Raw genomic sequence first — 12,511 nt, forward strand, 5'->3', positions numbered from 1 at the left:
TGCTAACCACCCCATTTCACTTACGATGTTCCGGCTATAAGGCAGGACATCGCAGCTCAAGGGTATCTCCGAGGTCCCAGGAAGTTCTCATAGCTGGACCTGGAACCAACGATGGAATAGGGTACCCCTGCAAGCCCCAAGAAGGACAACCATCTCCCCGAACATGACAGGACACCATCTTGGGCATGTGTAGTAGAAGAGCAGTGTCAATCTAAGTAACTAAAATGTTATATATGTATGTATGTATGTATGTATCTATATATGTATGTATGTATGTATGTATGTATATGGTTGGTTGTGTGGTTGTATCATGATTGGTAGATTGGTGCTGATTGATGCTGGCTGTGTGTCCGTTGTTGTTTCGTGTTGTAACAGCCTGGGGGGTAGGTGGGGCTCGTTTGTTGACTAGGGCTGGTTTCAAGATGTCTGGTAGGCAGGAGGTATCATCACGTTTATTCATGTTGTGGGGGTGTTTCTCTATTTCAATAGCTTCCATAATTATTCTCTTGTTGAAGTGTTCTGTTTTAGAGATTAACCTGGTTCCTTCAAAATTAATTTCATGTCCTGTAGCTTTAAGGTGCTGGAAAAGGGAGGAAGTTTTTTCTTTTTTTTCTTACTGTGTTCTTGTGTTCTGCGATGTGTGCATTTATTCTCCTGTTCGTTTGTCCTATGTATGTTGCAGGGCAGATTTTCCATGGTATTTCGTAGACTTCTTGGTTTTCTAGCTGGATTTTGTCTTTGGGGTTTCTTAAGATGTTGGCTATTTTTTGGTCAGTGTTGAAGGCTGTCTTGATATTGTGTTTGTGGAGAATTTTGCTGATTTTATCTGTGGTGCCTTTGATGTAAGGGAGGAGGGTGATGCTGTTGTCCTGTTCTATGTCTCGTTTTTGGGGGGGAGTCTCCCTTTGGATTAGGTTAGTAATTGTTTTTCTTTGGAATCTGTTGGAGATTAATATATTTGTGAGAGTGTATAATTCAGTTTTCAGGTGGTCTTTGTCAGCTAGGCGTTTGGTTCTGGAGATGAGGGTCTTGGCTACAGAGTTGATCTGCGCAGGGTGGTGATGGGATTGTCCGTTTAAGTAGCAGTTGGTGTGTTTTTTTTCTGGTAGATGGTGTTTCGTAGGGAGCCATTGGGTTTTTTGTAGATTACGATGTCCAGAAAGGGAAGTTGGTTGTTTGCTTCTATTTTCCATAGTGAATTGTATTTTGGGGTGTAGGCTGTTGAGATGTGTTTGGAAGTTGTCCAGTTTTTCTTTCCCATATGGCCAAATCACGAAAGTGTCATCAACATATCTAAGCCAGAGTTTGAGTTTGTGTTCAGATTTATCTAAGGCATTAGTTTCAAAATATTCCATGTATAAGTTTGCAATGATGGATGAGAGGGGTGATCTCATGGATGCTCCTTCTATCTGTCTGCATCTTTGTCCATTATGGATGAAGTATGTGTTGATTAGGCAGTGGCTGGTCAGGTCCAGGATGTGTTTAGGGGGGTTGTGTTTGTTCTGGATAGCTGTCAAGGCTTCTTTTATAGGCACTTGGGTGAAGAGGGATATGACATTGAAACTCATGAGTAGGTCGCTGGGTTGTAGGTTTTGTTTCTTTATTGTTTCTATGAAGTGGAGTGAGTTTTGTACGTGTGAGGTGATGGATTCTGCGTAGGGTTGGAGTTCTTTGGCGAGGAATTTGGCAAGATTATTTAGAGGTGAACCTATGGAGCTGACTATGGGTCTGAGTGGTGTTCCTTCTTTGTGTATCTTGGGGAGGCCATAGAGTTTGCGGCATCTGGAAGATTTCTCTCTGGGGATGATTCTTTGCTGGATCTCTTCACTGATGGGAGAGGTTTTTATTTTGGATTTGGTGTTTTTTTCCAGGTAGGTGGTGGGGTCTGTGTTTAGAGGTTTGTAAGCGGGGTCTTGGGGTAGGTTGGATAGCTTGGTTTGGTAGTCAGGCATGTTCATCACCACTGTGGCGTTACTTTTGTCTGCTGGGAGAATGATTATGTTGTTGTCTTTCTTTAGGTTGGTAAGTGCTATTTCTTCTTCTTCCTGTAAATTGCTTCTGGGTGGATTACTGGAGCAAAGGATGTTGGTGACTACAAGTCTAATTTTATTGGCTTCATCTGGGTTAATTTTGGTGAGTGTAGCTTCAATTCCGCATATGATGTCTTCAGTGGGGATGCATTTAGGGGCGACTGCAAAGTTAAATCCTCTGGAAAGGACATTGTTTTCAGCTGTGGTGAGGGTTCTGTCTGATATGTTGTGTACTGTTTGTTTCATGAGTTGCTGTGGAGAGGGGTTGGGCTTCTGTTGTTTTTCTAGTCTGTGGAGTTTGTTAGTGTGTTTGTCTGTCTTGTAGGAGGTTTCTGTTTCGGCTGTCCAGAGGGCTAGTTGTTTGGATTTGTCCCAGAGTGCTGGTGGATTTTGTTGCTGAGTTTGAGGTGAAGAGTGAGTAGGTCCCTGTTGGTTTCGTCTAATAGGAATCTTTTCCTGTGGAGTTCATTTCTGATTAGGGCTAATTCAGTTCTTTTCAGGATCCTTTCAGTGGCTGAGGTTTTAGAATGGAATTTTAGTTGGAAGCATGTGGGGATCAGGCTTTTATCTCAGTAGTTGTGTAGGAATGTGAGGTCGCATAAGATGGTGGCTCTTCGGACTTCAAGTTTCTCATGGGATCTGGTGAGCAGGAAGGTTTCCTCCCCGTAGAGGTAAGATATTTCTTTTTGTAGATTTTAACGGGTGTAGGTATGCTGTTCTTGTAGTATTTGGTCTTTTCCCGTGTAAGATTGAGATTGCCTTGGCAACATTTCGGCGAGGTATACACACACACACACACACATTATATATATAAAAATGTATGTATGTATGTATGTATGTATGTATGTATGTATGTATGTATGTATGTGTAACACACACACACACACACACACACACACACACACACACCCCTTAGGAGAGAGAATTTATGCTGAATGAAATTGTTCCAAATTTGGTATCATCAGTACATATGCATATTTGCATAATTCAGAATTTGGGAAATCGAAACCTCATATTTTAATAAAAACTGCATCTTTTTAAAGGTATGTTGAAAAGGAGATATAGAAATAGACAGTTTGAATTGAAGCACCCCATAGAAATTTACTGAAGAACATATATTATTGTGGAAAATCCATCATCATGTGTATGTGTGTTTTTCTCTTTGTGAATAAAAAACAATCCACCCTAAATATGAAGTATCTTGGGAATTACATCCATTCTGAGAATATTTACTATAGGGGGGGGGGGGAGGCAATATTTAAAAATACCCATCTATCAAAATCCAAAGAAAGAACCTTATATAACCTGTTAGTATTTGATGCATTTATTTGAGAAATGTTGTGTGGAATAAAAAGAGTTTAAAAATGATAAATATTTAATGTACTGACTAACAAGTATTTGCCTATTCACACCAATTCTGACAAACCAACTAACAAAGAATCCTACAACTTCCTTCAACACATTAATCCAGAGGGTGGATGGGGATGGCTTCAAGGAGAAAGATACACAAACAAAACACTTAATTAAGTGTCTTGTTCAAGCCTTATTTTTCACAATTCTAATTTTATTCATTCTTTCTTTAGAATACAGAAACTACATTAAAAACAAATTCGAAACAATGAAAGATCCTAATGCTGTTCCTGGTGAATATGTGCTCTTGAATCAGAGATACTCAAAGCTAATGATCCTAGATTATCACCCATCTAAAGAGGAGAAAGAACATGAAATTCTGGCTATGGGAAGGAAACATTGTGAGTCTTCAACCAGCATTGAAACATTATTTAACCCTGATAAACATGGATTAATTCCACAAGTTGTTGTACTACAAGGAGCTGCAGGAATCGGAAAAACCATAGCGGCCAAAAAAATCATGTTTGATTGGGCTTCTCAACAACTTTACCAGGACAAATTTAATTATGTTTTCTATATTTGCTGTAGAAAGATGAATCTCCATGCAGAGGCAGAGAAGAATAGCATTGCAAAGATAATTTCAGAAGGGTGGCTCAAGGAGCACAAATTGAAAAATGTCATTCAAAATATACTGAAGAATGAAGAAAAGCTTCTATTCATAATTGATGGGTTTGATGAATTAAAGTATTCCTTTGATCAGCCTGAAAACTACTTTTGCATTGATCCCTGGAAGAAGGAATCAGTGAGAATTCTTTTGAGCAGTTTATTTCAAAAAAAGCTTCTTCCTAAATCCTCTCTTATAATCACAACAAGACCAACTGCTTTGAAGAAACTCCATCAATGTTTAGAGCACCCAGGTTATTTTGAGATACTGGGATTTTCTACAAAGGAAAGAGAAGAATATTTCTACAATTTTTTTGGAAATAAAGACCAAGCAACTCAAGTTCTCAGATTAGTTAAACAAAATGATACACTTTTCACCATGTGTGTCATTCCCCTTGTGAGCTGGATAATCTGCACAGTGATGAAACAGGAGATGGAGAGAGGCAAAGATCTTCAGAAGACACCATACACTCTCACTGCAATCTATATGCTGTATCTCTCCAGTTTGTTAAAGTATCACCATAAAGAATCCAAACAGATTGTCCAAACCAATGTGAAAGGCTTATGCTCTTTGGCTGAAGAAGGAATCTGGAAACGGCAAATACTATTTATGGAGGAAGAAGTCAAGAAGCACATTTTAGATCAGGGAAACTCCCTCCCCCTTTTTCTGAATGAGAGCATCTTCAAAAAGGACATTGATTGTATTCAAACCTACAGCTTCATTCATTTAAGCTTCCAGGAGTTTTTTGCTGCTGTGTTTTATGTCCTAGAAGAAGGAGATGAGCAGCATCTTCAAAATCTGAATAAAAATTTGCAGACATTATTAGAAACACACAAATCTTTTAGGACTGATTTTGCAGTAGGATTTCGCTTCCTCTTTGGTTTTTTAAATGAAGAAGAAAGAATGAGGGAGTTGAAAAAAGAATTTGGTTGGGAAATTTCTCCTAAGAATAAAGAATTCATGTTAGACTGGGTGAAAAATAGTTTTGAAAATATGAGTTATTATTCCCAATTGCAAAAAGAAATGTTTTGTTACTTATATGAGACACAAGATGACAATTTTATAAAAAATGCACTATGTGGTATCACTAAAATAGATGATAACTGCAATTCTGAAATGGAATTGATGATCTTCAGCTACTGTGTACAACACTGCCAGAATTTAAAGGAACTCTGTGTTTACAGTTTTGATTTTCCAGAAAATAAGTAAGTATTTTGAAAGTCTGTTGAATATTTCCTTTAGTTTATGATCCTGACACCACTTTTCTATAACTTACTGTCTCAAATATAATAATAGACCAGAAAAATGTCACTTGGGAGTATGCATGTGTGTTTGGGCAGCTAAGTTAAAGATGGCTTTCAGTCCTTAGAAGTGAAGATAAGTATGATCTGTGAAGTGAAGCAATATTCCAATATTTGAGGGGCTGCCACATCCAGAAACAATGGATGGAAACTAATCAAGGAGAGAAGCAACCTGTAATTAAGAAGAAACTTCCTAACAGTGAGAACACTTAACCAGTGCAATATCTTGCCTTCAGAAATTGTGGGTGTTTCATCACTGGAGGTTTTTAAGAAGGGACTGGGCAGCCACTTGTCTGAAATGGTATAGGTTCTCCTGGTTGAGCAGGGGGCTGGACTAGAAGACCTTCACGGTTCCTTCCAGCTCTATTCTAATTGAATGAAGAGATAGGCTAGGTGGGATGGGAGGATGACTTTTTTTCCCTTTTGTGAGGCCAATACCAATCAATCCTGCTGAAACTTATAAAGCCTGATAATGATATCACCAGGAAGTGTTCATCTCATATCAAGATCAGAGAGGCAATTGCTATTGAGAGCTAGAGGCGGTAGCAATTTTAAATAAACAAATTAAAAACTTGATTATTTTATGCAGAGCCCACTCCTGACAGTCTTTAAAGAGATTGGAAATCCAGTGGGGCATAGCAAAGCTCAGGGTATTTCTCCCTTTAATTAAAAATAGCTAATTCAACACTCTCAAATTTCTATTTGAAAGTTTCGTTGCATGTGAAACATTCCATCTTACATGGAAGAAAACATAAAAAGGTGCTTCTGTAATAATTGGAAATTTCCTAACCTCCTCCCTTAAAACAAGGTCATTTTGAAATTAGTCATTTTTTTAAAAAAATGATTGACTATATAGTTTTATCTGAGATTTTAATTCAAACCCTATCTCATGTTTCATTTCAAATAAGAGTAGATTGAGAAAGGAAAGGAATTCCTCCCAGTGGTGTGACTTGGAGACAATTCCTGGGAGAATATTTTCTTCAGCACTGAATTGATAAAAGGCTCATTTTCTAGTCTAGTTGAGAAAATTGTTATACTGAAAAAAGCTGCAACATTAACATTTAAGGCTTCTCCTTTACAGCTTTATGGTTTCCCGGTTCTTTTAATTATTTCATTCTTATGAAGATTGGCTTCAGTGTAGGTTTTTTTCTCTCTCCAATAGAAGGAAGCAAGAATAATGTCCACACTGTACTTTGTAGCTGCTTGTTGGAAATGAAACTGGCTGAAAAGCTCTTTTTCCAGGTTTCAGACTCTTCTGCTTTAGCCACAGGGCTGAGCTCATGTTCTGCTCAGACTCTGCTTAATACAGGGTGTTGTTGCACTTAGAGATTCCTCATTTCTTTGTATCCAGGATGCCACTTCAAATCTTAATTCTTTCAACAGATGCTCTAGACCCGTGATGGTGAATCTATGACACGCGTGCCACAGGTGGCACATGGAGCCATTTCTTGGGGCATGCAAGGTGTTGCCCTATGAGAGCTCCAGCACGTGCCAGCTCATTTTGGCATTCATTTTGGGCAGTTTTTCAGCCTCTGGAGGCTTTAAGAAAGCCTCCTGAAATCTCCAGAGGGTGAAAAATGCCCCAACCCACAAAACGGAAGTTGCGCGTCACCTCAGCACAGCTATGGCCCTCTTGGAGATGTAAGTCGCTGTGGAGAGCTGCAGCTTGGCATGGGCTGCGCTGGAGGCGTCCCCATCCTCTGGTTCCCGTTAGCCTTTCTGCTTTCCCAGATGCCAAATGTTCCGCTTTCAAAAGATAAGCACCCCCCCCCCCCAGAAGAACCAGCAAGCCATTTCCTCTAGAAGCCTAACACTGCAGGCCCTCTTCAGCATTGAAAACTTGTGAGTTTCAGATAGAAATAGTCACCTTGTTCATCTGACCTCTTTCAGGGCATTTCCAGGCTGATAGGTCTAATTGGCTCAAGCATTCTGAGGTAGTGGACCCTCCCCCCCCAAAAAACACCTAGCTCTCCTTCTGGAACCTCGGTCTTAGAACAAACTAAGGCGAGATCTGGCTTACCTTGAAAGGCCTGTTCTGGCTTCAATTCTTCCAAGGTCACGTGTGCATGTGGAGGAGGCATGGCATGGGAGGGATTAGGTATGGGGTGGGCACCTGAGCATGCACAATAGTGGGCATGCGACCACGTGCGATAGCACGCATGCTCGTGCTTTTGGCACCCGAGGCGAAAAAGGTTCACCATCACTGCTCTAGACATACAAGAAGTTCTTGATTTATGATAGGTTGTTTGTAGTTAAGATGGACCCCCAAAAGTTATTTACAATTCAGTTCTGAAGTTATGGATGCTGCAACATCCCTGCAGTCATTTGGCCTTACAACTAATTGCAGGAATGCTGCAGTGGCATCCCCATCTATCTCCCCATCCTCTACACCAGGTCCCACAGATTTGGGGCCTGCTTCCCACCCCACTGGATCCCACACCTTTCTCCTCACCTTTCATCACCCATAGCACCCATAACCTTTTGAAGAGCTCTGAAGTTCCAGAACTTAGATTAGGGAAGGAGGGAAAGTCATGCTGTTCAGTAGCCATGTGGCATGATCCCAGCTGTGGCCACCATTTTCAGAGTGGCCAATTGAATACTGGCCAGTCCAGAATGGTGCTCAATTCTGAAAGCAGGCCATGTAGGTTAGCAATGGAGCAGCTTGCTCTTCTCCGGAGCCATCTCTCCAGAGAGCTCCACAGTCTTTACAGTGCCCCATAGATCACATTGGAGAAAAAGAGCAAGCTGGTCGATCCTTAGACTCCATGGCCCACTTTCAGAAGTGAGCACGATTTTGCAGTGGCCAAAATTAATTGAAGTCAGTCTGAAAATGGTATCTGCTTCCAGAAGTGAAGCACACAGCCTTGGGACAGAACAGTTTGCTCTTCTTCTCCAATGTGCTCTATGTATCAGCCCTGGATACATCTTACAGGGCTGCCACAGTGGGAATGGGAGAGTAGCAAGGGGAGTAAATCATAACAATATTCTTTCATGAGATCAAGGCCTGGATCAAGGTCAGACTGCTGGCACCTGGAGGGGAGTGACCAAAGTTTGGCAGCAGTTGAGAGGGGGGGGGGGTTGATTGGGCCATGTGATGTGAATGTCATTGAACAGGGCAGGATGTGAGTTTTAGTATGCGTGGGGGAAAACACAATATTTCAGATTCGGGTTTTCTCCAGATAAGCCAATATGACTTCTTCAATAAATTCTTACTTTGATGGAGTTTGTCTCAGTTCTGAATTGTTATGAGGAGTTAGTTGGGATGCTGATAGTACGGAGCACTGTGGAGCTGTGGAGATCTCCTCAATGTGATCTACAAATATAAGTAAGCAATTGGTGATGACAGATGGGGTGGAGTAAATGGGATCCGGTAGGTTGGGAAGCAGGCCTAAGGTCTATGAAGAGCCTGAAGGGAGGGAATCAAAGCATGGGGTTTCCTCAGGAGTGATTTTACAAGGCCCATGGCAGAACCTGCACTAATCCACCCAGGACCTCCCATCAAGCACCTGGTGCATCCTGTGCTTTATTTAATGACCACTTTGGGGAGAGCATGGGTAGGGGGTTATAAGTAAGACAACCACATGGGAACTGCACAGCTGTCAGGACTTCTGACTGTAATGGGCAGATTCCAATCTTTGTTGGTTAAAAAGTACTTGTAACCTTTTCATTTACAAAATTGTCCTTTTATATTACTAATTTCTCATGCTGCAATATGAATGAATTTATTTGTGATTACTTTTCAAATGGACTGGAATATATTTGCAAAGTAGAGTAACTGGAAACACTGAAGTAAAAGTCTCTGTCTTTCCTTTTTAGGGATTGGAGTTTGGATGAAAGATATGTGGAAGACTTCTTTAAAGCACTGATGAAACTGAGAAACTTAAAAAAACTGTCGTAAGAAAGTGCTAGTATTTTATTTTAGATGTTATTGATAATGAAACCACTACATAATATTAGAAGTTTGTGTATTAAACTAAATATATTGTTACAGCAGTTTCTCATCAATTTCTCATGGTCAACATTAGAAGGTGCTTTACTAGGAGTTCCTGAAGCCTACCATGGAACTGAGTTATAATTGACACTGAGAGAGAAGGAAAGATAGTTTGGAAAACTCAAGGAAGGGTGCAGTACTTTCACTGGGATTTCTTATTGAGAGGCAGGAAATAGACTAGAACAGAACAGGGTAGACTAGTATTCTTTATTGGCCAAGTGTGATTGGGCACACAAGGAATTTATCTCTGGTGCATAAACTCTCAGTGTACATACAAATAACAAAGTGATAAATCATAAGATACAATGACAATTGATAAATCATAACAAACCAATAGGAGAAGGCAGTAGGAAAGATAAAAAGTGAGAAAGATGAGAAGATGAGAAAGATGAGAAGATGATAAGGATAATAACAAAACAAGCTACTATGTGGATACATATCTTTAGGCATAAGACAGTGCTGTAGGAGTTAAGTATTTAGCAGAGTGATGGCATGGGGGAAGAAACTATCTTTGTGTCTAAATATTTGGGCATGTAATGCCCTATAGTGGCAGCTTGAGAGACGAACTTGAAACAGTTTATGTCCAGTATGTAAGGTATCTGTAAATATTTTCTCAGCCCTCTTTCTGTTTCGTGCAGTATATAGGTCCTCAGTGGAAGATGGGTTGGTTGCAACTTTTTTTCCTGCAGTCCTAATTATCCGTTGAAGTCTGTACCTGTCCTGTTTGGTTGCTGTGCCAAACCAGACAGTTACCGAGGAACAAATGACAGACTCAATTATTCCTCTTTAGAACTGTATCAGCAAATCCTTGGGCAATCTGAGCTTTCTGAATTGGTGTAGGAAGAACATTTTTTGTTGTGCCTTTTTAATAATGGTTCTAAGGTTAGCTGGCAGATTATAGAACCCAGAAACTCTAGTATGTATGTTGATACTGCGTTGACTAAGATTGTAGCAGGTGGTAGAATAGGAGGGCTTCTCTTAAAATCTAGTACCATCTCTACCGTTTTGAATGTGTACAGTTCAAGATTGTTCCAGCTGCATCACAGGGCCAGTTCTTCAACTTCCCATCTGTATGCAGATTCATTATCATCTCGAATAAGACCAATCACTGTTGTATTATCTGCAAACTTCAATACTTTAACAGAGGGATCCTTTGAGATGCAGTCTTTGATATAGAGAGAAAAGAGTAGCGGAGAGAGCACACAGCCCTGGGGTACACCTATGCTAATTGTACAGGTAACTTATGTGATTTTACCTAGCTTCACCTTCTTCTTGCTATCTGTTAGAAAGCTTATGATCCATCTGCAATTATGGTCAGGCACAGCTAATTCAGTCAGTTTGTAGGCAAGTATTTCAGGAATGATGAAGTTGAATGCTGAGCTGAAGTCTACAAAAAACACCCTTATATAGGCAGAGGTGGGTTCTGACTGGTACGCCCTGGTAGGCGTGTACCGGTAGCGAAAATTGGGTGTCCATTTGTGTATCGGGGCCCCTGGAGGCCCTGTACTGGTACTGTCCCTCCTATGGCCTTCCCCCCCGCTCACTCACCCCCTGCCCAGTTGCTGCTCACTCGCTTTCTCGCCCCACCTGTCCGCACCATGCTTGTCCCACCCACCGACTTCCTTTGCCGGAGCGGAGGACTCGGGTATTGAAAGAAACCTGCATGCACTTCTTTCTTTTTGACAGCCACTTGGTTTCTAATGGGGTGGGTAGAAATCCATGCATTAGAGAGGGAGGAAAGGCAGTCGCTAGCAAAAGCTTGGCCTTCTCTTCCCTCCCTCTCTAATGCATGGATTTCTCCCCACCCCATTAGAAACCAGGCAGCTGTCAAAGAGAAGGAAGTGTGTACGGGCTTCTTCCAACAGCCGAGGAAGGACAGGAGTAGAGGATTCGGCTATTGGAAGAAGCCGGCGTACTTCCCTTACCACCCCTTCCTCGCTGGCTGCAGCCCGGGCCCCTCCTGCCCTGCTTAGCTGGGCAGCTGGGAGGGAAAGTGGTGAGGGGGTGAGCGGCGGTGAGCATTATGGGAAGCAAGTGCAAGGCCAATATCTCTGCTTCCTTTTTTCAAGAGCTGCGGCAGCGGGGAAAGTGAGGCTTTTCTGCCAGCCTCCCAGCTGGTAAAACAGAAATGTTCACCAACTAGGATGTGTGTGTATGTGTGTGAGAGAGAGGGGGAGAGAGAGAAAGAAAAAGAAAGATAAGAGAGAAAGAAAGAGGAAGGGAGAGAGAAAAGAAAGAGACAAAGATAGAAAGAGAGAGAGAGAGAAAAGAGAAAAAAGAAAGAAAGTGGGTGAGAGAGACACAAGAAAGAAGAAAAGGAAGGAAGGAAAGGAAAGGAAAGGAAAGAAAGAAAGAAAGAAAGAAAGAAAGAAAGAAAGAAAGAAAGAAAGAAAGAAAAAGAAAGATAACTTATGACCACAATTGAGCCCAAAATTTTGGTTGCTAAGCAAGAGCATTCTTAAGTGAGTTTCACCACAAGTTACAAGTTTGCCACGCCTACCCAGTCACATGGTCACCCAGCAAAGCCCACAAAATGGACCACATCCACAGAATTGGTAGTAAAAAGTTTTGAAACCCACCACTGTATTTAGGTCTTTGTGGATTCAAGATGTCGTAACATGTAGTGCAATGCGGTATTGACAGCATCATCTGCTGATCTATTTGAGCAATAGGCAAATTCCAAGAGGTCTTGCAGTGAATTCATAATGGTTTACAAATGTGTCACCACTAACTTTTCAAAGGTTTTCATAACTACAGATGTCAGAGCAACCGATCTGTGGTTATTCAGCTCCTTGATGGAGAGTTTCTTGGGCACCAAGAGGATAGTAGAGTGTTTGAAGCAAGAAGGGACATAACACATATCCAGTTATTGTCAGTCTCTGCTTTGCTATTTGCTTTCGGCTGCCATTGAAACTAGGAGAGGGGGCTTGGTATTTGGGAGGGAAAGTTTTAGTACAGGAGAGATTGTAAAAAGGGAGCTTTGTTGTTACTGTCTACTGCGCATGCTGGAGACTGGTGCTTGGTGTTGGTCAAGGCCAACCATCCTGCATACCAACCTGATGATGCTCCTTGAAGATGAAACTCACATGACACCAGAGGGATTTGCAGATTGGACAGTGGGATGAGGGTTACCGGGGGGAGGGGGTTGGTCACATATTGATATGTATGATTTAGT

At 41.3% G+C, this 12,511-nt stretch overlaps 2 protein-coding genes across 4 annotated transcripts in view; both read left to right on the forward strand.

Annotated features, from left to right (window-relative positions):
- The window catches only part of LOC309383865 (NACHT, LRR and PYD domains-containing protein 12-like), a 259,601-nt gene that overhangs the window by 197,599 nt on the left and 49,491 nt on the right, over window positions 1–12,511 (forward strand). The gene's annotated exons all lie outside the window — the stretch shown is intronic.
- LOC309383869 (caspase a-like) overlaps window positions 1–12,511 on the forward strand; it is a 42,436-nt gene that overhangs the window by 24,867 nt on the left and 5,058 nt on the right. Inside the window, exon 4 of one of the 2 annotated variants that reach the window (XM_081936843.1) lies at window positions 2,019–2,041. The exons of the other annotated variant lie outside the window; for it this stretch is intronic. Coding sequence (XP_081792969.1) covers window positions 2,019–2,026 — 8 coding nt within the window. The 3' untranslated portion in view covers window positions 2,027–2,041. Of the gene's footprint in view, window positions 1–2,018; window positions 2,042–12,511 lie in introns of those variants that run through there. 2 annotated transcript variants of the gene reach the window in all.

The sequence above is a fragment of the Natrix helvetica genome, assembly GCF_964273705.1.
Source record: "Natrix helvetica genome assembly, chromosome: 1".
Lineage (NCBI taxonomy): Eukaryota > Metazoa > Chordata > Lepidosauria > Squamata > Natricidae > Natrix > Natrix helvetica.